Raw genomic sequence first — 26,885 nt, forward strand, 5'->3', positions numbered from 1 at the left:
TCCGCGGGAGAAAGATGAGGCTTTCTACTCCCGTAAAGATTTACACCCTCGGAAACCCTGTACAGGGTCGCTATGGGTCGGACCCGACTCGACGGCACTTAACAACAACAACAACAAGTCTTTCTCCCAAGGTGCCTCTGGGTGGACCCGAACCTCCAACCTTCCAGTTACCAGCTAAGCTTTAACTACTGGCGTCATCTCCTGGAAATCTGCTGAATAGAAAGACTTCCTCCCCAGGCTTAACAATTGCAGTGATGTGAAGCCATAGTTCTGAAACGCCAGTGTCGCATCAGAATCCTGACGGAGCTTGTTAAGAATACAGACCCCTTTGTTTTACCTCTGGGGATGATGGTTCATTGGTTCTGGGGTGGGGTCCAGGAATCTGCATTCATGCTAATTGTTCTCCAGGTGATTCTAAAGTGGACCACATCTGATAGGCCCAAAAAGAAATTGTGCTGTAAATACTTCCTTCCGAATGATAAATTGAGGGAAACATAAATAGAGCCCTCGTGGTTTGTACTACATGCCAGAGACTGGCACTCTGCCACCCCTGCCTGGCTGGGGTTCCTTCAGGATATGGGTTCCAGAGTGATCCCAGAGGGAGTACCTGAAACAGCCACTGAGTCACCCAGGCATCACCTCTTAATTTCTATCCCTTTGTCCCAAGGATTGGTGTTAAGTACAGAACACAGAGAACGTATCCCTCAGGCTTTGTGATGCTTCCAGCATGGGAGACCTGTGGTCATGAATGAGAAATTAAACTGCATATTATTGTGGCTAAATGAAGAAAGGAATCCTGAGCCAGCCTACCGACTCAGCACAGACAAAAGACCTGGAGACTCGCCTGGTGTGTGGTGTGAAATGCAGGTACGAGGTCAGAAGCCAAACTTAACGTATTTGGAATAAACCTCTGTCTGGCAAATTATTAAGAAACCAAAATGGCTATGCCAAGAGCAGGAATAACTTCCTGGTGGTGGCAGTTGTGGATGGGAACACGTGAGTGTGAGTGAGAAAGAGAGAAAACAGTTCCTTCTCACGGAGAGTTCCGGAGAGTGGAGGCCCAGAGACCAAGGCTCCTGGCACAGTGGTGGGCCCTGCAGTGTTGGGAGAGAAGTTAAGTAATGAACATAGAAAATAGGTTGCCAAAGGCAACAGGAGAAGCTGCAAATGTAAATGTCTTTTTTAAAAAGAGTTAGACAGACACTCTGAGGAGGAAAACAAGATTACAGAGTACAATGCTGGTGAGGTAGGTGGGCGGGCCTGGTGGGTTTCCATCCCCAAATGTTCCCAAGTAAACATTCTGAATTGAGCATGTACCAGCTGAAGCAGGGCCAGATGCCCCCGGGTTGAAGTCATGAGGGGTGACCCAGGGGGTGCTTTGTGGTTGAAACTTATGATGTGAATGTACATCCATATACCTTACTGGTTCCACTCACATGTGTTCTCTCTACTGGGGGCCCTCAGAGCACCAAATTAAAAATCAGAACATTTGGTTTCAAAGCCCACTTCTTTCTTACTGTGTGCAACGAGACAGGTTTCTCAGCCTATTTCAAAGGCTGAATTTGTCCCCCAGATTCAAGACTAACATTTCAAAAAGTGCCGGTAAATCCACTCATTGTACTGCTAACACAGTCTCTCCCCCACCGTTCTTTCTTAGATTAAATGCCATTGCTACCTACTCTCCACTCATTTTCTTGACCCTATCTCACTTGATCAGACTCACCTGGCAAAACTACTGTTGTTGTCTGGTGCCATCAAATAGATTCCAAGTCACATAGCCCCCATGTGAGAGAGTAGAACTGCCCCATAGTGTTTTCTAGGCTACTTGAACTGCAAGGTTGGCAGTGCAAACCCACCAGCTGCTCCTTGGAAACCCTATCCAGGGTCACTATGGGTCAGAACTGACTTGATGGTACTTTAACAACAACAGCAAACCTTGCTTAAGGCCTTACCTGCTCCCATATAGATTACAGTCTAGGAAACCCTATGGGGGCAGTTCTACTATTTCATACAGGGTCACGCTGAGTCAAAATCAGTGTGACACAACAATCTTTACAGGAGCAGAACACAGGTCTTTCTCCTACAGAACTTCTGGGTAAATTCAAAATTCTAGTTAGCTGCCATAAAAGCCAACTCTACCTATTTCCCACTCAACTCTGAACAACTGAATGTGTCCAGAGGAAAACAGGTCATGTTGACTGGTCTCACATTAACTTCATCACCACTAACCCCAAGTGGGTCCTTAATGCTGCCAAGCAATCGGATATATTTCTCTATTTACTCTCCTAGAAAATTCTTTCACACCTTCTCCTCAAACTTCCAACATTCTCCTCCTCCCCCAAGCTGACGATGACCTTACTTCTCATTCCATTGAGAACACCGAATAAGAAGAGAATTTCCATAAGCTTCTGCCACCACCTCTACCCACGTACCAGCCTCTGCAGCCATTAGTTCTAATACTGTGGATGAACTAACCAGGGCTCCATCCTAAGCCAAGCCCACCACCTGTGCAACTAAACCCCATCTTCTCTCACCTACTCAGATATCGCCCCAACCATTGTCCTCCGTCTCCAGTCTCCACCATCAACTATTCTTATCTCTAACAAATCAGTCCCAACAATTAAATTATGTTATTTCTTTCACACACCCATTTGCTGCTCTTCTTTAAAACAAAGTTCAAAACAATGGTGAGTTTCTTTCCAGACCTGAAGGTGTGGCCAGGGACCATGGTCTCGGGTTCTTTCAGTCTCTTTCTGACCAATAAGTCTGTATTTTTTTAAAAATAATTTTGATTGTTGTTCCACACTGTCACCCACACTATCTGAGACCTTCTAATGTGATCCCTTTCAGACCAGTTTCCAATTTTCTCTTAAACATGCTCCAATCAAGGCTTTTGTCCCTACAATTCAACTCAAACTGCTCCTGGCATTTGATGGTTGCATCTTAGACTTTATCTTACCTGGTCCATCAGCAGCATTTGATACAATTAGTCAACCCTCAACTTAGTTATCCTTGAAGTCCTCTCTTCATTGGGTCTCCAGGACAGCTCCCTCTCTGATTTTCATGTTACCTCCCTCACTGCTTCCTCTCAATCTTCTTTGCTGATTTATCATCTCCCCAGAATCTTAACGTTGAAATTCAGCCCAGGAACCTTCTGTCTTCTCTTTCTGGATGGTATCTTCTACTTCCATGATGTTAAATGCCATCTACACACTGAAACCTCCCAAATTTCTAAATCTGGCACAGACTTCTACTTCAAACTCCAAGGTCATTTATCCAACTCCTTCCTTACAAGTAACATCTCTATGTCAAACAAATATCACAAATTTAACATATCCAAACTGAGTCCTTCATCTTCCTACCAACCTACTTCAACCACAATGCTCTGTAACTTAGTTAATGGCAACTCTGTTCTTCTAATTGCTTTCTCTCACACTCACAGCCAAGCCATCAAAGAATCCCATAGCTTGACCATAATGTTGTATCTGGAATCAAACCACTTTTCTTCTTCTCCATTGCTATCTCCCTTGTCCAAGCTGCCATCATTTCTGTCTTAGATCATTATAATAGCCTATTTCTAGCCTTGCTCCTTTATAATCTGTTCTTAGCAATGCAGCTGGAGTGATGCTTGTCAAGTATTACTCAGATCACATCACTCCCTTTCTCAAAACCCTCGCTCAGAGTTAAAAACTAGAGTCTTCATAGTGGCCACAAGGCTCCACAGGAAGGATCTGGCTGACGGTTCTCTCTCCTGAAGCATTCACATCCTACTTTAACCTTCATTCACTGTACTCCAACACACTGGCTTCACCACTGTTCTGAAAATACACCTGGCACATACCCATCTTAGGATCCTTGATCCCACCTACCTGGGCACTCTTCCCCCAGATATTCCCATGGCTCACTCCCTTCTTCATGCTTTTTTTCAAATCTTCTCAGTGTGGTCTTCCCTGACCTTCTTATTTAAATTTACAACCTCTACCCACTGCAGCATTCTGTATTCCCCTCCCCTGCTTTATTTTTCTCAATTCTGACAAACCATATGTTTCAGTTGTTTATTTTGTGCATATTTCCTAACTAGAATATTCCTAATGGGCAAGAACTGTTGTCTACCTTATTCCCTGATGTGTCCCCAGCAACCATAATAGTGCCTGGCTCATCAAAGGCACTTAATAAATATTTGCTGAATGAGCAATTAGTTAATGAATGAAACTGTAATTGCCTATGAATGTAAAGAGAGAAGAGAAAAAAAGTTGAAGTTAAGAAGCCTGTTACTGTGAAAATAGGAAGGTTTATTCCTCTGCTCTGTCCTGTCCTGGTTGGGCCTGACAAGCATGTTGTCCTGACAGCCACTCAGGAGGAATTAGAAAGAAGTTAAACACCATAGCTCCCTTATTTAACACAACCCCACACCTCCAGCCTTGATGGGAAAGGAACAGACTAGTTCCCAAGCTCCCCTTATCAGTCCCTCTGTGGATAAGACAAGTCATAGGTACACAGATTCCAAGTGTCATCTGTGTTATAGGGTCTCAGACTTCTGTAAGGATTCAGAAACAAGACAATCCAGACACATCAGTCTGATTAGGATGCGAGGGAAAAATCAAAAGCCTGTTCCAGAGCATGATTAATCCTGAGTACAGGTGTCTGCAAAGTTTATCAGTTGAATAAGTCTGATCTTAGGGCAGCTAAGTTCTTCTACTATCATAAGACAATCAACCATCAGCTCCTGGCCCTATCTGTCAAATGAATTTTGAGTATGTTGCACTATTCCCAGGGCATGAGGAGAAAGGTGGTAATGAAGGGAGACAAAGATGAGTAGACCTGTTCCCGAGTCCCAAAGACTCCAGAATTAATATCTGTTGATAACATAAAATCAGAGAAACTTCAAGAAGCTGGAGAATGGAAGTTTTCATCAACCGTGAGATATAATGTTATTCTTTCAAAGTGCTTATGCGTAACACATGTAAGTAAAAATCTTTTGCAAGGCAAAAGTGAATCGCTGTTAACCATGTAACAAATATGACTATGTGCAAGTTGGGAGAAGGCAATTTAAATGGGAACATGGTTTAGGAAGTATTGAGAATCTGTTAATGGTGATGGAAAATCTAGCAACAGATATGGGTAAGGTTGTACAATATGTAATGATCAATGTAATGAAATTGATGTCACTGAACTGACGAGACATGTACAACATGTTGAATTGGCAAGTGTTGAGTTATGTATATTTTTGCTGCAATTAAGTAAAGTGGGCAGTCTAACACATTAAAAAAGAAAAACAACAACAACAAAACACATTTAATGACAAACTGAAGGACTTCTGAGGAAGTGAAGAAGACTAAAAAATCATCCAAGCTACAAGTTGTCTCTTTTAGTCCAAAGTGGCGAAATCTATAAAAAAAAAAAAAAAACACCCTCCCAGCACAGTAACACAGAGCAACCTTGGCAGTCACAACAGAGAGCAGGCATGCCTGCAAGGCGGGAGAAATAGCACAACTCCAACAAATGTCTGTATCGTCTGAGTTTATCAACAGCCAGTAAAAAGAGAAACAGCTTAAGTTACAGAAAACTACCGGACTTTAAAAGCTGAGATTGTGCGTAATTGTTGACTGGGTACTTCAACAATCTATCTATTATTCCTGATATAAGAAAACAGCTCATTGAATCAACAGATAATACAAAACCAGAGTGAGAAAAGAGAAATAAGACTCAGACCAGAATCAAGACAAAGTGATTTCCGTTAGCCCCATCTAGCCCAGATGTAGATGGCTAGAAGCTAGTCCCAGAGCCACAGTTAACATTTGTTGATTGGAAAGTCTTGATCAGAGAGAAAAAGTATTGTGATGGAGAAAGTATTGTGCTGGAGAAATTAGAAATGCTGGCACTGTTGGGTGCCGTGGAGTCAATTCCAACTCTTAGTGATCCCATGTAACAGAGAATTGCCCCATAAGGTTTTCTTGGCTCTAATTTTCGTGGGAGTAGATCACCAAGTCTTTCTCCCCCAGAGCCACTGGGTGGGTTCAAACTGCCACCCTTTCAGTTAGTAGCCAAGTGTATACTGTTGAGCCACCAGAGCTCTCCATTTGTGTTTAGAAAAACCAGAATGAATTAAATTAATAAGTGTAGGGGAGAGTTTGCAAGTTGAAGAGACCTTAGGAGAGATAGTCAAAACAGGAAGAAACAGCCAACAGAACTGTAGACTGCTTTGCATTCTTTCCACCACAGGAGGGAGGGAAGCCAAGAACACAGTTGGAGTCTGACCAAGTGGAGATAAAGTTTTGGTAGAGAATAAATTGAATGCTCATGACTCCACTTTGTCCTGACAATAACGACATTATAATAAGAAAAGCCACACACTAATGAAGTTTATAGTTACCAATGACAGAGGAACACAAGGGCAAGGGGATGCATTTATGAAGAGTCTATGCAGCAGAAAAAGGTAAGAAAACAAGAAATGCATTCAAATTGTGTATAATAAGGTTACACAGAGCTCACATGCTTAAGAGAGCTTCTGCACAGTGTGGAAACCTAAATGTCTGCATGTCAATATTGTCATTAGGTGCCCTCGAATCAGTTCCAACTGATAACAACCTTATGCACCACAGACCAAACAAGGCCCAGTACCGTGTCATACTTAAAATTGTTGTGTTTGAACTCATTGTTGCTGCCACTGTATCAATCCATCTCATTGGAGGTCTTTATATTTCTTGTAGAACTTCCACTTTGCCAAGCATGATGTCCTTCTCCAGGGACTGGTCTCTCCTGACAATGTGGTCAAAGCACGAGAGACGAAGTCTCACCATCCTCACGTCTAATGAGCATTCTGACTGTACTTCTCCTAAGACAGATTTGTTTGTTCTTCTGGCAGTCCATAGTGTTTTCAATATTCTTCTCCAACACCATAATTTAAATTCATCAACTCTTCTCCAGTTTTCCTTATTGACATGCATGTGAAGCAACAGAAAATATCATGATTTTGGTCAGGCTCACCTTAGTCCTCAAAGCGACAATTTTGGTCTTGAACACTTCAAAGAGGTCTTCACAGCAAATTTGCCTAACACAATTTGTCCTTTGATTTTCTGACTGGTATTTCCATGTATATTGGTTGTAGACCCAAACCAAATGAAGTCTTTGACAACTTCAATCTTTTCTCCATTTATCAAGTTGTTATATATTGGTCCAGTGGTGAGGATTTTTGTTTTCTTTATACTGAGGTGCAATCCACACTGAAGGCTGTAGTTTTTGATCTGCATCAATAAGTATGAGGATGAGTCAAAAATTATCTGCACTCCAGTAATATTAAAATGCTCATACATGTCCATGATGACAACATTGAGCATACATGTGAAATGATTCTGTCAAATAGACAAGTGACAGGGTGAATTATGTGACATATCATTTTCAAATCATCCATGGCTCTGCTTATGAAATACTCCATGATACACTTGGGTTTCAAAAAATTTATGTGAGAAGGGTATGGAAACAGATCACAGAAGAACATAAACAGAAATGTTTGGTCCCCTGCAAACAAAATTTGGACCAATACTTGAAAAAAGTAAAAGTTTTTAAAAAAAAAAAAATTATTACTAGAGACTAGACATGGATTCATCACCATAAGCCTGAGAGTAAAAGGCAGAATATGAAATGGAAACATTTTCAATTGCCAATCAAGTAAAAATACAACTATCAGCTGGAAAATTGATGCTTACAGTTTTTGGGGACTCTCAGGACCAGTACTGGTACAGTACTAGGAAAAAGGTTCAACAATCAACAGTGCTTGTTACAGCGAGATGCTCACTGAAGAGGTGAAGTCTAAACTTCAGATTAAATGCAGTGGACTGTTGTATACAAGGGTGCTGTGATCTTGCATGACAATGCACATCTGCACACTTCTGCCCACACTGTGGACACTCTGCAAAATTTTTATTTTGAGCTGTTAAAGCTTCCCCCCCTAGTGTTGATCTTGTTCCATTGGACTTTCACCTATTTGGTTCCCTGAAAGCAGCTCTTCAAGGATGAAGATTCATATCTGATAAAGAAGTGCAGATAATGGTGCATTAGTGACTCGAAGCTCAGCCTAAAACACTTTTAAATAAGGGAACATGAAAGCTTGTTGACAGATGGGCAAAGTATATTAAAAATCAAGGAGATTATGTCAAAAAATGGTGTATTTGTCTTTTCTAAAAGTTGATTAAAATAATTTATACAGCCAGAGTGCAGATAATTTGTGACTCACACTTATAGTTCAAGTCTTCTCTGCTTTCAGCAAGTAAGGTTGTGTGATTTGCATATTTCAGGTTGTAAATGAGTCTTCCTCCAAGCCTGATGTCAAATTTGTCTTCATATAACCCAGTTTCTTAGCTTACAGACTGAATAAGTATTGGGAAAGACATAAACCTGGCACACACCTTTTCAGATTTTAAACCATTCAGTATCCCCTTATTCTGTTCTAATGACGGACTCTTTCTTGGTCTATGTACATGAGCACAGTTGTTTTGGATTACCTATTCTTCGCAATGTTATCCATAATATTTTATGCTTTCTGGTACTCTCTGCTTTCAGCCAAGACCCATCTGATGTCCTCAACTATCTCCTCTGTGGACTTCTGTGATTCTTCCTGTTCTGGGATGCCAATAATTCTTAAGTTATTCCTCTTCATGTTATCAAGCATGAATCTTAAGCTCTCGTCAGATTTTTTTAATACTCTTTTCTGCTTGCACTTCTATCTTAGCAGTATTGAAAGCTTTGTCTTCCAGCTCGCTGGTTCTGGCTTCCATCTCTTCCATTCTACTCCTTTGCCCTTTCAGTGTATTGTCCATTTCTGATATTTTATTATTAATCACCTGGACTTCTTTTTGTAGGTTTTGGATGGTTTTGGATTGTTTCCAATGCCATATCTATCTTGTTTGATTGCTCCTGTAGCACTTTCCTGACTTCTTCCTTATTTTCCTCCACCCCTTTTTAGAGCATGTGAATTTATTTCCATATTATTCTTCTGAATTCCTTCTCAGGAAGATCCAGAGCCTGCTCTTCAACTAGAAAGTCTGTGTCTGCTTCCAACTCATTTGTCTCAGTTACTTTTTTCTGTTTTTGGACATGTGTTGAGATCTTTAATTGTGTTTTCTTGGACATATTCAGCAGTTATGTGGGGTTTTAATGCTTAAATGGATGTATGGTTGCTTTGTTCTTAAGCTTACTGAGCGCCTCCTGGTGGATATGATCTGGAGATAGGCTTCCCTTTCCATGTGTAATGTCTAGCAGTTGGTTTTGGTTCTTGTTCAGATGGTGGGGTATTACAGGGTATGCTTGTAGCTTGGCTATATGAGCACAGTTGCTGTCTCTTCTTGTGTAAGGTAGGGGGAGAAAGCTCCAAATGCTGGGAAAAGAGTGAGGCCAAAAGGACCAAAGACAGACACAATATAAAAGCAGAGACAGAAACCACCAATCAAAAACAAAATAAAATTGTGATTGACTGTCCAGTGGCCTTTGCTGTGCAGGCAGGGATAAAGGGTCACACCCAGATCAACTTTGGGGCTGGGTCTCAGAGTCAGACGTCATAAGAAGCAGCCTGCGGGTTTCCTCTCTGTGCCATTGGTAAACTGTGGGTGCAATGCTGGATCCTTTTGGGGGTGTGCTCCCACCCGCCTGAAGCCATCTGGGCTGGGCAATGAGAACAGAATTGGAGTGAAGAGGAAAGATAAGTGAAAAATAAAAAGTGAAAGATGAAAAATTGGTCACACCTTTCCGTCCAGATGCACAGCTCCACGGCTTCTAGCGCTGGGTCAGTGCCTCCGTTCTTTGTTCTGTTTTAGGCTTAATAAAGAAGACTTTACATTTGGACTCAATTACTCCAATGGACTAATGGACCATGTGAACATCAGTGTGCATGACACTGAGACCAGAAGAATTAGATACTAACTGGCGACCACTGTCAAGTGTTCTGAAAGGGATTATATTACTAGGACAGAGTAGGAGAAAAATGTGGAACAAAACTCAAAATTAAAAAAAAATAAAAAAAAGACTGGGCTTACTGGTCAGAAAGAGACTGAGAGTATGGAGGAACCTGTGACTATGGCCCTCAACCGCCCTTCAGGTCTGGATCTGAACTTACCTTCATGGCCCAATTTTCAGCCAAGAGGTAGATAGGTATTTAGTGGGGACAGCAACACTGGTAAGCACCATAGGATGGTCAACCATTTGAGATAAAAAAGGGCAGCATTTACCAAAGGACGAAGCTGAGAATGGTTGAGAAGAATGGTGGAATGAAAGTAAGGGCCCCAGGGAGGAAGCAGGATAAATGTTGTTACATGGAGAGGATTGCACTAATTTAGATGAAAAAAGTATATGATTTGTTAAACGTAAAACTGATGATCTACTCTGTAAACCTTCACTCAGTTTACAAAGAGTTTCTATAAGAGTATGTTTGCATTTGGAGATTTTTTCCCACCCAATAACCTTTTGGTTAGTAGACAAGTGCTTAGCCACTGTGCCACCAGACTCCACATATGAGAGGGCTTCAAAAAGTTCATGGAAAAATTCCTTTATCTTTTAATTTCGTTTTTTCTACAAACTTTTTAAAGTCCTCTTATACAGATAGGTTGTTAATTTTAAATGTGGAGTCAGTTCCAATTCCTGGGTTTTGGAGAAGTGGCTGATGGGTTTGAACCATCAACCTTGAAGTTAACAGTCTAGTGCTTATGCTACAGTGCCACATCAGGACCCTATATATATGCACATAAAATATTTCAGACAAGACCATAGGCAACTTCCATCTCAGATTCAATGGGTATAAAAGCTCATTAGTAGGAATGATAGGTGGCACTGTGGGTTAATGGTTGACCTGATAACCAACTGTTTCACCGGGGAAAGATTAGGCTGTCAGAAGTGACTTGATGGCAGTGGGTTTTGTTTTTGGTATTTAATTTTAAAAAGCCCAGGTTGTAAAATGGGGTAAGCATTGGGAGGCAGGTGAGTTGAAGCCACTTGCTGCTCCATAGGAGCAAGATGAAGTAGTCTGCTTTGGTAATGATTTACAACCTCACAAACCCAACGGAACAGTTCCACTCTGTTCAATAAGGTTGGTATACATTGGAATCTATTCAATGGCAATGAGTTTGAGCTTATTTAAATTTTATCTTCTTCCCTCCCTTCCTTCAACCCTCTTTTTCTTGGAGTACAGGTGTGGCACTAGACTGCTACAGTGGTTCAAACCTAATAGCTACTTATTGGAAACCCTATGCAGGGTCACTATAAGTCAATACCAACACAATGGCATTTAACAACATGATGTAACTTGCAAGCCCTATGCCCAACAGTTTACAGAATCCACTACCTTTGACCTGCCTTCCTCAAGTGGCAAACAACCCTAAATCTAGGAAGTGTATCCAGTGTATGTAAACAACCGCTGCCTGGTTAATGTGCTACACAACAGCTCCTTGTTCAGTTGAAGCCCAGTTTGTTCCCATTCTCTTCCTAGACAGCCATACATTGTCCTTTTCCACTGGCTCAAAATTGTGTCCCTTTTTCATCCAACTTTGGTAGTTATCCTCCTGTTACTATCACTTCTGCCGGGATGCCTGGCTTCATGCCGGCTCCTAGGTCTAGCCCTTTGGAAAGCAGTGTTATTTCAAGGTAGACATGAATTCATCCCACCTCATAATTAACCAGCTATTTCTTGGGAACCAGCCCTAAGCTCAACCATATCCCTAGCCCTGGCATCAGTTATAGGGATAGCAGGAGGCCTCCAGTTAATGTTCAGTGATTGACAGATTGGAAGTCAGAGGAAGTGTGAATCGAATCTGTGGCCCCAGCAGCCAATGTCATGGCAAGGTTTCAGCGGATAGGCACCTTGATCGCTTCTCCTCCTTGCTTCTTCAGGGGAGCAAAACTAAAGAAGGAGGTGACAAGACCCTGTGTGTGACATCCATACCACTATGGCTTCAGGAGATGGATAACTGGAGAGGGATGGGAATTTGAAAAGAATATCATTAGAACAAGGGATCATGGCATTTTACTTCTCCTTCCACATCTTAGTGCCTCTCACAATGTTTGGCATATAATTCTGACTCATATCAACTGTGAATAGGGTTTCTGAGGCTGTAAATCTTTACAGAAGCAGAAAGTCTCATCTTTCTCCCATAGAACGGATGGTGAATTTGAACTGCTGACCTTGTATTTAGTAGCCCAATGTATAACACACTATTCTACCAAGGCTCCTTGACATATAGTAGATGCTCAGTTAATACTGAGGGACTTCAGAAAGCTCATAGTAAAGTGAAATGAAAAGATAATGAATCTTTTTCTACAAACTTTTTTAAGGCCCCTCATCTATGGTGACAAATGAAAGAATGAACTAATGCAAGAACCTAAGAGTGTTTCCTTAGCTGTGTTCCTAAGTACCAACTGAGCCTTTACTGAAAAGGACCAGCAGATCATGCCTGCATCCTCAAATGCAACACTTCTTTCAGGATTGCAATGCATTTATCACATGACTTAGGTGAGTCGACACATATCACTGAAATACATCATTCCTGGAGCCACACAAGTAACACCAACCACTGAAGGACTAGTGTAATTTACAAAAGCGTTTGGCTAAGTCTGAGTGACATGAACTCAAGACAATTCTTCACATCTCAAATACAGCGTGAGGGCACTCATCAATCTTACTTCCCTTGTCTCCTTCCTGTTACCCACCCACCTCCCAACTGGTGGGAATCCCAGAGTGTTCTCCAGGTGTTTCAGGTCCTTAGAATATCTTCACTGTCCTTTAGAGCTTTAACACAATAGCCTGTGGCTGTTTTCTGCATAGAATGGCTCCAAGTCAATCACAGACATTTCCTAAGCACCTCCTTACTCTACTGGGATCACAATATGGTTGGATTTCTCCTGAGACATACCATGTTCTTTCCCTCTAAACTGTGTCTTGGGTAAGCCACCTGGTATCTCATCCAAAAGTTCTACACAGCTGGAATCAAATAGAAGAAATCATCAAGAGGAGAACTGAAGAAAATAAAGAGCCCATCAGGGTAAAGGCAGGCTATGAGAGTGTGTGTATCAAAAGAAATGACCATTCCAAAGGTATCCACCTCAGAGAGGACTAGCTGAATGCATATGAGCTCTTTGTAAGCACATGTTTGCAAAGCCCACCTGTCCAAACTGCACTGTCCACGCTTAGCTCCATATGCATCAGACCACGCATCTCCCCACCTAGTTTAGAATTTGGACGCTGCATCACGCTTTTAATGATAACTTACTCATTTCACACTCTGGGAGGTGGTAAGACTTCAGCAATCACCCTAACATCTGTCCCCATGCAGGACTTGCCTAACATCCCTGACAGGCAGTGAGAAAGCCTTGGGCACCAGCTCAGAACTTTCCACACATACCTGATCATGTGAATCACCAACTGTGTAAAACTCTACATGGTCAGACTCTCAAGAGAAGGTGCCTGCTGAGTCTGACAATTAAGCAGGATTTTTTGCGGATGTCATGCGTAAGAGTTCACAACAGAGGCTCCACATTTGAGCCAGTTAGGAAGCTTAAAAAAATACCAGTGGCAGGTGGTCCCCCTACATAGTCTTGTTTAAATAGCCTGAAGTGGGATCCAAGCAATGCGATGTTTTTTTAAGCTCCCAACTGATTCTAAGGTACACTCAGGTCTGAGAACTACTGTAACATCTGCCCAATGCAATGGTAAGCATTTCAACGACAATGGCCAAGAACACTGCATCTCTTGTACCCCTCCATGTGCCTCACCACATCAGCCCTGCAGCAGAATACACTATCTAACTGCTAAATTGATCTGATTTAACTAGCATGTTCACCCACTCAATATGAGATGCAATTTCCTAATTGTATTAAGAAGCTATGTACTTCCACTTATCAAGAAACCAGACAATGGAAAGACAGCAACTGTGAAGACCACCCAGGTTTGAGTCTACACCTCACACACTCAGAGTTTATGCTAGATGCAAACAGTACGTATAGAGCAACCATTATTTATATTATGTATGTTGTTGTTGTTGTTAAGTACTGTCAAGTGGATCCAGACCCATAGCGACCCTGTATGGGTTTCCGAGGAGCAGCTGGTGAGCTTGAACTGCTGACATTGTAGTTCAAACGGCTTTGCAGTCTGGCACAATAACCCACAGTGCCACACCAGGGCTCCACATATTATGTATGTTGTTGTTGTTGTTAGGTGCCATCAAGTCGGTACCGACCCATAGCAACCTTATGCATAGCAGAATGAAATAGTGCCCAATCCTGGGCCAACCTCACTACTGTTGCCACACTTGAGTCCATCGATGCTGCCACTTGGCCAATCCATCTCGTTGGGGGTCTTCCTCTTTTTCTCTAACTCTCCACCCTACCAAACATGATATCCATCTTCAGTGACTGGTCCCTCCTGACAATATGTCCAAAGCATGAGAGATGAAGTTTGGCCATCTTGGCCTCTAAGGAGCACTCTGGCTGCACTTCTTCCAAAACGAATTTATTGGGTCTTTTGGCAGCCCATTGTTGGGACCATTATTTATAGCCAGTATCCATTTTTGAGTATGCCTGTGCCTACCAAGTTAATTAGTAATTTTAATATCACTCCTTACACCACAATCCTCTCCCCATACTAATCAAGCCCAAACGACTCCACTTTGGCCTCATTCCAGGCTCCATTCCTCCTTCCCCCCATTAGCTCCACTCACATTGTACAGCACGGTGGTCCACCCTTCCATGGTGATGCACTGGAATACAGTCAGAACAGCAAAAAGGATGTTATCAAACTGGGTGATTCCATCGTTGGGGCCGATCCAATCCTTACATTCGTAACCAGCTGGGCAGCCCTGCACACCACATGGGTGAGGTGGGTCAAATCCTTCTAGAATACCTGTAGGTACATTTAGAGGGTGGGGAATAAACATTTAACATGAGTTAGAAATGACCCCAGGACACTAAAAGCAAGCCGTTCTGTTTCCCATAGAAAGAGGTTTGCTGGTCTTCATCTCAGGTTCTCTGGCCTCTCTAGTATTCACATACCATATTCCATGTATTTAACCCTCTGTTTCCCACTTTCTTCTGAAAATGAAGCTTCTTCTCCACGCCGCCACTTGCTTTCTGAAGGTTCCACCCTATGCCTTCGCCTGCAATACCACAGCAATTGACACTACTGAGTCGCACTGAAGACTTTGAGGTGAAGGCAGAATCTTATTGATTTTCTAACTTTAGACTCCAGGAAGGGACCTGAGTTCTTCCTGTGTATCTCAGAGAAACTAATAAACTAGAGTCCCTTCAGTAAGTTTTAATTCTTTATTTTTGTGGCCTATATTTCTGTTCTTGAATTAAAAGCCAAAAATAAAATAAAAATCCAAGGTAGAATGAGTCCTTTTAAGATTTTTTTCGTCAACCTCTCCCCAAGCCTCTTTCCTTCTAGGGTACTCTACTCATCACATAAAGCACACATAAGACACAAAGACATGAGAAGTCGGGGCTTATATGAAGCCAATTCTAGAGCTCCCTTGTTCCTTCACACATTTGGAACATCGTAAGATGAAGCACGGAAGGAAATGTTTCACAGTTCTGGATGTCTGTAAGTCTGCTTTGTACCTGTAGCTCTAGATTCCTATGTCTTATTTGCCTGTGGACAAAAGAGGCCATTGTACAAAAGGTATCGTGTCTGACAGATGGTTTTTTAAGAGCATTTTAACAGATCTCTACCACATGATGGAGTAGGTAAGAACTCCTATTTTAAATCCTCCAAGTGCAAACCTAAGAGGTAATTTGCTTTGCAATATCAGGATCAAATGGGGGATTCTTTCTAGCCTGGTTGTATCTTAAAAGGCTATTGACCCTAGTTTCCTAAAATTTCTTATTCTAACTCCAGGATTGGGATAGGGCATACGTGCCCAATCAACCTCAGAAAGTCCCCAAATCACTCCAGGAAACAGAGGAGAAAGGAAAGCAGGAAGCTGATGAATGGAAATCGTGACTCTACCTGAATTGTTCATGAAGCATGCTCGGTGTAACTTCCCACTATAGAACTCCAAACCAATGATAGCAAACATCAGGATAGCAAAGAAGAGTAGAAGGCCAATCTGCAGAAGAGGCACCATGGCCTTCATGATGGACTTCAACACAATCTGAAGACCTAGAAAGAAGCAAAGGAAATGACAATCAGAGCCTTTATTTACCACCCGATAGGCCAGGATCCATCTAGCCTGTCCTAGCAGGAGAAGAACAAATCTTTATTCCTGAGGTGATAAAAGACAATTTCCCAGAGGATAACCAAGACAAACATTGCCATCTTCCTTCCTTGTCATCATTATTCCCTGGTCATTTACATGTCGTTAACCTTTCCTCACTCGTGCCATCCTTGTTGTATTGTATACTGTCAGGGGAAAGACAACTGGCACAATCATTACTAATTCAATACCATAGCCTTTGACCCAGGAATTGTACTTCTAGAATCTAGCCTAAACAAACAATCAGAGATTTGAATAACGATTTAAGTAAACAGGCATTTTGTTTTTTGTTTTTTTGCAGTACTACTTATGGTTGCCCAAAAAAAGTTGAAATAAATATTCACCAAAATTGAAATAGCTAAATAAATCATGATATATATCTAAGACGGATGGTAATACATATTTTTTAAATCATACTTTTGAAGTATTTTTGATGTCAAGAAAATAAAATGTTTATGACATGATTCAAAATGATATGTATAGTATGATCCCAAATTATATTAAAATATCCTAGGGGAAAGATGAATGAAAAGAATATACTAAAATGTTTATAAGCATTATTTCTCAATGATAGCATAAGTGCTTTTGATTTTTTTATAGTTCTAATACTTTCTGAATTTTCTAAAGCTTTTCCATTGTCTTTTAAATCTAAAAGAAAAGCTGTTAAATTTAAATATGAAACATTACATCAAATGGTTGCATCCCATTATTTGTAACTGCTGGGGTGCCCTCCTAGTAGAAATTCTTTCTCATTTATCCCAAATTATCTTAGGCCCCAGATTCAGTTGAGGACACATGAGTGAAGATATCAGCAGGGCGGAAAGAAGAAAGACAGGTGCTCACTAGGAATCCCTGACACGAGTTTCAGGGGTCTCAGGACACGCACAGCCCTCAGGGTCCTCAGGTCCACATGTGTGTTGAAGTGAGTTCCTGCAGTGGCCAGGATGCTGCAGAAGAAACAGAAAGGGCAAGGTTACCACAGTCTGGCTTTGCCCTTTCACCCCTATCCGGAGCCACTGGGTTGAAGCAGGAGTTGCCTGGCAAGCACACAGAGCTGATGCCAGCTACGTGTGGGTGCACCTGAGCTTAGGTGAATCACCAGCGGTTCTAAGTAGAAATAAATTTAGCCTTCTGGCAAGTAAGGGAAACTAATCATCATACTGGTATCATAATTTCAAATCAGGAGCAAATATATAAGGCCCCCTGCATCCTTGCTCCAAACCGTGTCCCCTTTGACCCTTGCCAGCAATCTATCCCCTTCCCAAGCTCTGAAGCTAGTCTGCTGGCTAACAAAGTCCTCACTGTTGTTTTTTTCATTTCAAAAATTCTTTAGATTTTTCTGTCTCCTGCTCCTTCAAGAATGGTCTCTGTGTTACCTTCTGTAAAGGAGTAACTCACTCTGTTTCACGTTGACACTGAAAATTTTTATCAATTCAATTTTATAATTAGAGAATGACTTCACTGGTCTCCATGCAGTATTTCTGTAACCATCCAAAGGTACTGTGTGACTGTAATTGAGTTTGTGTGCTTCCATTTTTTTTTCTCCTTTCATAGCCATACTTGAAAACAAGCACACATACCAACAAATAACCTTAACATTCTTATGAGATCGATTACATCAAGTACTGTGTCTTGAGAAGACCATTTATTTCATATAATTCCAAAAGACTGCAGGTATGTTAGAGAGATAAAGGTGTTTACGCATTTATGATAGACACAGTGGAAGCCTAAGAGTCTGAAACATTGGGTTTCAGTCTTTAAGTCATTCACTTGGGGACTGGATGACTAAAGAAAAGTCACTCTATGAGCCTCACTTTCCTCATCTACCAAAGAGGAAAGTACTACAGCCTCATTCATGATATAAAAAGACATGACTCTGAAAATTAAGAGTGTTCTGTCAACTACAGTAAGTTCATATTTTGTCTATTACAAATATTAATAATATTGGCTTTGCAACATTGGCTAATTTTATTTTTCTCTCTGCAGGACAGTACTTTTCTTTTTCTTGCTCATAAACTCCAGAGGACGATCTTAGCAATCTGAAATCAACAGGAAATAAGTCATTTAGAAAACTGGGTTTTCTATCTAGTCAGAGAGTGGCAAAAAAAATATTTTTTTAAATTATTTTTACTAGAAACTAAGGAGAATTAAGGACTTGAACAAATTAGTAAAGAAGATACTTTAAGTCCCTTCGATCGTTGGAGTGCTTTCTCAATAGCTAAAATGAAACTGTAGGGAAAGTTTATGCCATGTGACTCTCAAAAGCAGATGTAGAGTCAACAGATCAAGATCAAGAAAAATATAATCATAAGCATAGCTCTGAAGCCAGTCTGTTGGCTAACAATAATGCAAACTGTACTCTGTGGTTGTATACTTCCCAATATCAAACATATTCAATCACAGACACTGGAACTAAAGATGCATCCTACGTTGGGTTGAAGGTTAATTTAGATGACCAGTAGAGATGCCTTTCAACTTTGCTGTTGTTGTTAATTGCTGTCAAGTTGACTGACTCATGGCAATCCCATGAAACAACAGAAAGCCTGCACGGCCCTGAGCAGTCCTCACAATCATGGTCTGCTTGAGTCTATGGAGTATTTTGAGTGTCTTCTAATCTGAGGGAGTTCATCTTCCAGCACTATAATCTGATGCAAGCTATAGGGTTTTTATTGGTTCACTTTCACCAGTTCTTTCTTCTTAGTATGTCTTAGAATGAAAGCTCCACTAAAACCTACCGACCATGGGTGACTCTGAGATATACGAAATACTGGTGCTATATAGTTCTGTTCATCACAGCAACACACAAGCCACTCTAGCACAACAAACTAATAGACAGGTGCAGATCTTCTGTTAATACTCTCTCAAAATGAGAACCAGAAAGCATTCCTATTATCATGAAGAATCAGAGTAGGCAGGCACACTTTACAAATCATATCTGTTTCTCCTGACCTGCACCTCCATAGTACCAGAAGGGACATAGCAGAATCAGAGTCTCTGACACTGTTTCTAACTGTACCATGCAAATCTGAAGAGAAATTAGAAATCATTCTAATAAATAAGGAAAAACTAATGAGAAGAGATTGCAAGACGAAACATGGAAAATAGGACTAAAACAATAGAAACAGAAAAAAATTAAGAAGCAAAAAGAGAAACTTGAAGAATAGAATGACAAGAAATGGGGGTTACTCTTCCACTAACTCTACTAACAGAGGCAGGATGCACTGGGACCCTCAGATCACCCAACTGGGACCCTCTCCTTTCTCTCTGGCTCATTCTGTGTTATAAGCACAGTGGGTAGAAATCTGCCCTGTTCAGAAACCACAGCTCTGGTTCCTAAGATATTCAGATGCACATGGATACTCATCTCAAAGAAAGAGCTGCTGCGAATGAAAATTTCCTTCCCAGTTTAAAAAGGCATGTTTCAGATCATGGTGGTAAGAGCAAAAAAATCAAAAAGGGCAAGAAGAAAGCACAAGTAAAGTGAGAGAGAAGAAATGGCAGAGGGAGAGGAAAATGGGATGTTGGGGAGTGAGCAGTAGAAGAAAACATGGAGATGAAATCAAGAAGAGATAAAAGCTGGGGGAGCAAATGTCAGAGAAATAGAGACATTTACATGGGAAAGAGAAGTGTAAATACAACAAGGTCAGCACAAAATGAACAAAGCCAGGGAAGACTCGGGGAGGAGCACAACAACTAAAGGCAACAAAGGCAAATGCTTGACATACCCTATCCTGCAATAACAGTAGGAACAACAGTCTATGAGTAGATATACAGGTAGACATACAAGCTGAACTGGGCTGGGAAAGCAAACAAGACTATACCCCCGAGAATACACAGATTTGACAGAGGATATGCCTGCATATGTATTTATATATCCATGAACATAGAACATTCACAAAAAAACTTATGAAAACTTCTTAGCCATAACAAACACCTTGAGAGAATCAGCCTCTGGGCCTGAAGAATCAAAACCATGATCTCAGGGTCCTAGTCTCTAGAGAAACCATAGTCAATCGGCATAACATAGACACTGTCTACAAAGACAATGAGCTACTCGACTTTGGTGAGCAGCGACTGGAAACTGAAAAGCTATCAGCAGCCATCTAAGATGCAACTGTTGGTCTCTCCCCAATAAGAACAATGAAGACTGAAGAAAATCAACAACAATCAGTCCAAAGAACTAATAAACCACATGAACTTCAGCCTCCATGACCCTAAAACCAGAAGCATTAGATGGTGCCCAGCTACCACTGCTGTCTGCTCTGAAAGTGATCACAGTACAAGGTCCTGGATAGTAGTGATAGAAAAATGAGGGAAAATACTCAAAAAATCATTTCAAAGAAAGGCCGGGTTTACTCATGTGATAGAGACTGGAGAAATCTCAAGACAATGGTCTTTAGTCACTCTTCAAGTATGTACCTGAACTCACTCCCATGGCTCACCTTTCAGCCAATCATCAGTACTGACTCAATGGCACCTAACAACAGTACAACAGTAATGTTGTCATTGCTGCTGTTAAGTCAGACTCATAACAACCCTGGATAGAGTTTCCAAGGAGCAGCGGGTAGGTTTGAACCATGAACCTTGCAGTTAGCAGTTCAGTGTTTATCCTGTAGAACTACACCAGAATGCCTGTGTGAACAATATCACTAGATCTCTAAGATAAATGGACTCCTGGTGTAGTGCTGTAGGATCAGCGCTGGGCTGTGAACCACAAGGTCTGCATTTCAAACCCACTAGCTGCTCCTTGGAAACGCCATACAGGATCCCTGTGAGTCAGAACCAACCTGACAGCACTTAACAACAACAACAACAAGATAAACAATAATATCAGGGAGGAACAGATACCTTAGAATAATAACCGTAGCAGATTAAAAGGGCAACGTTTGCCCAAGGATGAAGCTCAGAAGGCAGGATGTGATAGGGAAGAAGGATGAATGGAAATGGGAAACGCAGGAAAGTGGGAAGTCTGCTGTTACATTGTGTGGATTGCAATCAATGCCACTGAACAAAATGTAAATGAATGCTGAATGGAAAACTAATTTGCTTTGTAAACTTTCACCCATATTATAATAAAAAGTTACAAAAAAAAAAAAAGGAAAACCAACCTGAAAAAGAAAAGCAAAATTGTGGTATTTGTTGCAAAGCCTCACATCACCAGCCATAACATGTGCTCTCCTGTGTTCACCAAGTACCACCTCTGCTGCACCTGTCTACTCCTCAAATCCCATCAAGCCCAAACAAGTTACACTCAAGACCATACTGTGGTTTCTGTCTGTCTAGCCCTTGCAATTGCCTGCCTTTCTTTCTTTAAAGGGGCCCTTCACTGAGCCTTTAGACGGTGGCCATTAGCCTCTGGTTGATTCCCAATTCCCACTGCTCAAATAACACTGGAGTAAAAAAATTACAATTTGCTATGGTATCAACCCGTTAGAATCAGGGGTAATGGAATTCTTAAGGTACCAAAAGCCCATTGAGAAAAAGGTGCTACTTGTGCTCCCATAAAATTCTGTTTCCACCCCCATCACTCCTTCATCACATTCCAGAGAAATTCCCACCTGTTTTGCAGAAAGAGATGCTGCAAAGCTCAGCATCATTAATCAGAACCAGGCCAGGGGCCAATTGCAGAACAGACCATCAGTTGTTCATATGCAAGTTCAAACTGAAACTGATTTTTTTTTTTTTTTCCCACAAAAATCCATGAGAGTCAAAGTACAACCTTGAGCATATCCCACCTGAATTAAAAAAACAATATTTGGAAAAGATCCATATTTGTGTCCATCTTGAAGAAAGGCAATAGATTACATTTAATATAAAGCAAACAAAACCCCTCACAAACTGCACGATAAGCAGAGAACACACTAAAGTTGTCAAGGATTTCAGTTTACTTGGATCCACAGTCAACACCCAAGGAAGCAGCAGTCAAGAACTCAAACGACATGTTACACTGAGCAAATCTATAGTAATAGATCTCTTTTAATGCATTAAACATATTAGATGCTATTTTGAAGACTAATAAGGCCTAACCCAAGCCATGGCATTTTCAATCACCTCAATTGCATATGAAAATTGGATAATGAGTAAGGAATATTGAATATACTATGGAGTGTCAAAAGAAAGAACAGATCTGTCTTGGAAGAAGTATAGCCAGAATGATCCTTCGAAGTGAGGATGCAGAGACTTGCTCTCACATACTTCTTTGGACATGTTATATCAGAAGGTACCAGTCCCTGGAGAAGGACAGCAGTTTGGTAAAACAGAGGGCCAGCAAACAAATAAGACCCTCAGCAAGCTAGACGGATGCAATGGCTGCAATAATAGGTGGTGCACACAGAACAGTGACTGTGAGGATGCCACAGGACCGGACAATGTTCCCTTCTGTTGTTGCTGTGACACCTGCCCAAAACAACAAAGAACATCTCATTTGTCTTTCCCACTAGATGTGAAGCACTTCAATACAGATACTGTGCTAATCACTCCTCTATCCCCCAAGCAGGTCCAGCAGTAAATGCTTCATGGATTGACTGCACAGAAGAAATGAGTAAATATGCTGAAGCAGAGATAAAATGGAGAGAAATGCTACTGTTATTGTTGGTAGGTGCCATCAGGTCAGTTCTGACTCATAGGGACCCTATGTACAACAGAACCAAACACTGCGAGTCCTGCACCATCCTTACAATTATTGTTTGAGCCCACTGTTGCAGCCTGTGTGTCAATCCACGTCACTGGGCATCTTCCTCTTTTTCGCTGACACTCCCCTTTAGCAAGCATGATGTCCTTCTCCAGGGGCTGATCCCTCCTTAGAATATGTGCAAAAAATGAGAGATGAAGTTTCAGCATTCTTGCTTCTAAGGAGCACTTTGGCTGTACTCCTTCCAAGCCAAATTCATTTGAAGACTAATAGGCAGTCTTCTGGCAGTCCATGGTACTGTGAATATTCTTTTCCTACACCATAACTCAAATGAATCAGTTCTTCTATAGTCTTCTTGATTCACTGTCCAACTTACACATGCATATATGAGACTATTGAAAATGCATCGCTAAGATCAGGCACATGTTAATCCTCAAACTGACATGCCTGCTCTTCTACATTTTAAAGAGAACATAAGATTTTCCTAATGCAATATGTCATTTGATTTCTTGGCTGTTGCTTCCATGAGTGTTGATTGTGGATCTAAGCAAAATAAAGTCTTTGACAACTTCAATCTTTTCTCTGTTTATCATGATATTATTTATTAGTCTATTTGTGATGATTTTAGTTTTCTTTATATTGAGGTACAATCCATACTGAATATTAGAGTTTACTAGCGTAGGAAAAACACTAGACTGGCAACCACAAAGTCAGCAGTTCAAACCTACCAGTCGCCCTCAGAAATCCTATACAGGATCACTATGAGTTAGAACCAACTCAATGACACACAACAACAACAAAAGTTGGAATGCTACTTCACACAAATGTTGGAACACCATAGAAGAAGGTCGATGAGGATCTTCCAATATATATCTAAGATTTCTCATTTCAAGACAGATCCCTCAGAACAGGATCTGTTCAGTACTCAGTAAAAGAGCTAGAAGGAAAAGAAAGGAAAACAAAATACTCAACATTTGAAGACTTGCAACTTTCCTACAAGAAGAACCTCAGCACTGAAATACATACAGCCCAACAAACAATGGTCCTCCTATGTGGCAGGCCCTAAACAGGAGGGGGGAAAGTGAGTGGAAGGAAATAGTCTTTGACTCTCAGTCTAGTGGAAGTAGAGAGGCACATACATGAATGATTATGATGCAGCATGAAGAGCATCATAAGAGAGGACTTTACCGAGTCCCTGGTGTGGCACTGTAGGATAAGCACTAGACTTCTAATCACAAAATTGGTGGTTCAAACCCATCATGGGTTCCTCAGAAATCCTATACTGGTTCACTATGCATCAGATCCAACTCCATGGCACTTAACAACAATGAGAATGGAAAAGACCAGAGTAACAGAGTACTTACAATCTGTTTGTTGTTGTTGTTGTCAGGCCATCAAGTCGGAACCGACTCATAGCGACCCCATGCACACCAGAATGAAACAATGTCCGATCCTGGGCCATCCTCACTACCGCTGCCACACTTGAGTCCATCAATGATGCCACCTGGCCAATCCATCTCATTAGGGGTCTTCCTCTTTTTCTCTGACCCTCCACCTTACCCAGCATGACATCCTTCTCCAGTGACTGTTTCCTCCAGACAATATGTCCAAAGTATGAGAGATGAAGCTTAGCCACCTTGGCCTCCAAGGAGCATTCTGGCTGCACTTCTCCCAAAACAGATTTATTGGTTCTTTTGGCAGTCCATGGCACTTTCAGTATTCTCCTCCAACACCACAACTCAAAGGCATCATTTTTTCTACAATCTTCCTTATTCACTATCCAGCTTTCGCATCCATATGAGGTTATTGAAAATACCATGGCTTGGGTCAGGCGCACCTTAGTCCTCAAGCTGACATCTCTGCTCTTCAATACTTTAAAAAGTTCCTGTGCAGCAGATTTGCCCAATGCAATACGTCGTCTGATCTCTTGACTGCTGCTTCCGCGAGTGTTGATAGTTGATCCAAGAAGAATGAAGTCCTTGACAACTTCAATCTTTTCTCCATTAATAAGAATGTTGTTTATTGGTCCAGTGGTGAGGATTTTTGTTTTCTTGACATTGAGATGTAATCCATATCAAAGGCTGTGCTCTTTGATCTTCATAAGTAAATGTTTCAAGTCCTCTTCACTTTAAGCAAGCAAGGTTGTATCATCTGCATATCGCAGGTGTTGTTAGCATTTTCAAATATACTATCTCATTACATCTTCAAAAAATACCATAATATCACCATTATGGAGTCCTGATGTGGTGCTGTAACACAAGCACTGGATAGTTAACCACAAGATCAGTGGTTCAAACCCACTAGTTGCTCCTTGAAAACCCTATACAAGGTCACTATGAATCTGAACTGGCTTGACAGTACTTAACAACAACATGACTATCGTCTCCAGTTCCTATAAGAGAAGCTGAAGTTCAAAAAATTAAAATGCTAATACATGGCAAGACCAGAGTTAAATTTAGTTCTGTTCTGATGTCAAAGCCAATCCTTTTCCCACTCTGTCATTAAGCTGTCCCATGGTTTCTCAGTACCAGTCAGCTCCACTGTTCCTTAGTCCAGTGTGCTACTAAAAATACCAACACCTCAGTGCTTGGTCTCCAAACAGGCCAGTGAACTTCATTCTCTTCAGTCCATGAAACAAACTGCCAACTCTCATAGACTTGCCACTTGATCATTCTCCCAGGACTAGCTGAATATAATTGCTCCTTGTACCTCTCCCAGTTACTACCAAAAAAGCTGAAATGACCAGTGACTGCTGTAACATTTGCATACATACATATGAAGGAACACACATGACAGAAATCAGAGTCAGGCCACTGAGAAGAACTCAAATTCTGAGTTAATAAAAGTCTATGCTCTCCTGATAAAAAGCGAGGGGAGATGCACAAGAACACCCATCCTTGCAGATAGTACCCCCATGACCTGGCTTCGATGGCTGGATGATCAGAACTCGACTAGAAGAAGAAAGAAGAGGGAAGAAAAAAAAAAAGAGTAACCTACTACAATTTGATGAACTTTACCTACACTTATGGATGCAATAGCTCAAAAAAGGGAACAAATCTTTACAGCAAGGATCGCTCCCACCCCTTGGTACACAGGGTTAACAGGAATGGGCAATTTAGACATTGGCTACCCAAAAGGAGGGGGTCTAGAAAGGCAAGAAGTGACTGGCTTACAAACTTTCAAGAGGGAGCCTAGTTCCAGACGGGGTGGGGGAAGGTAGAATCACCACTGAATGATTTCCACTCCATTGGGACTGGGCTGGCAAACGGAAATGGGGATAAGACTCTTGTGGTACAACAGTGAATAACTGCCATCAGGACTGATTATGAGAGTAGGAAACATAGAGGTAGATGTTTTTTGACGAAAGAAGGAGAGTGATTGATTTTGCAACCCAAGAGCGGAGGTCCCTGGGATCATCAAGTGAGAAGAATGGAGAGCAGGACCATACCCAGAGAGGCAGTGATGCCAGGGATGGAGACAGAGACGATGACGTGGACAGATGGAGCGGCTGAGGACACGGGACTCAGGGAGGGAGGTGGTGGCTGGGGGGCAGGTCTGTGTGGTGTACCCTTTGGTTATTTGATGATGCATAAGGGGATTGTAATCATTGCAATGAAACAAAATACAATAGGATGAGTGTAAAGCTGATGTTCTCCCATGTAAACCTCACAATAAAAACTTAAAAAAAAAAAAAGTCTACTCTCGCCACTGCTCCAAGAGTCATATGTGAGTTCTTCAGAAGCAGAATCAGTGGTGTCCACTTCTTTTGTGACGTTAAGCACAGAGAGAGTGGAGAGGTCTGGACACAGAGGGATGCTTAATTATTATTTTCCCTACAGCCCCCAAACAAACAGTGGATCCAGGGGGAGCGAAAACCAGGACCACCATCAGCATAGAGGCCACATTCTGCACACAGTAAATGGTCACTGCTACCTGAGTATTGTTGCAGACCATCCTCACCTCTAATGCTTTTGCCTTCAGTTGTCAGCAGAAAAGAAAAGGTGTCTCTGGGTGGTAGAAATGGT

The 26,885-nt window shown here is 41.4% G+C and overlaps 1 protein-coding gene across 4 annotated transcripts in view; it reads right to left on the reverse strand.

The window, feature by feature from the left end:
* The window catches only part of CACNA1E (calcium channel, voltage-dependent, R type, alpha 1E subunit), a 456,151-nt gene that overhangs the window by 299,491 nt on the left and 129,775 nt on the right, over positions 1-26,885 (reverse strand). For all 4 annotated transcript variants that reach the window (XM_006872551.1, XM_006872554.1, XM_006872553.1 and 1 more), the window contains exons 4-6: positions 17,073-17,176; positions 15,983-16,135; positions 14,697-14,878 (exon numbers count right to left, since the gene is read on the reverse strand). In XM_006872551.1, the coding sequence (XP_006872613.1) occupies positions 14,697-14,878; positions 15,983-16,135; positions 17,073-17,176 (439 nt within the window). The remainder of the gene's footprint in view (positions 1-14,696; positions 14,879-15,982; positions 16,136-17,072; positions 17,177-26,885) is intronic.

The sequence above is a fragment of the Chrysochloris asiatica genome, unplaced genomic scaffold, assembly GCF_000296735.1.
Source record: "Chrysochloris asiatica unplaced genomic scaffold, ChrAsi1.0 scaffold00203, whole genome shotgun sequence".
NCBI classification, from domain to species: Eukaryota; Metazoa; Chordata; class Mammalia; order Afrosoricida; family Chrysochloridae; genus Chrysochloris; species Chrysochloris asiatica.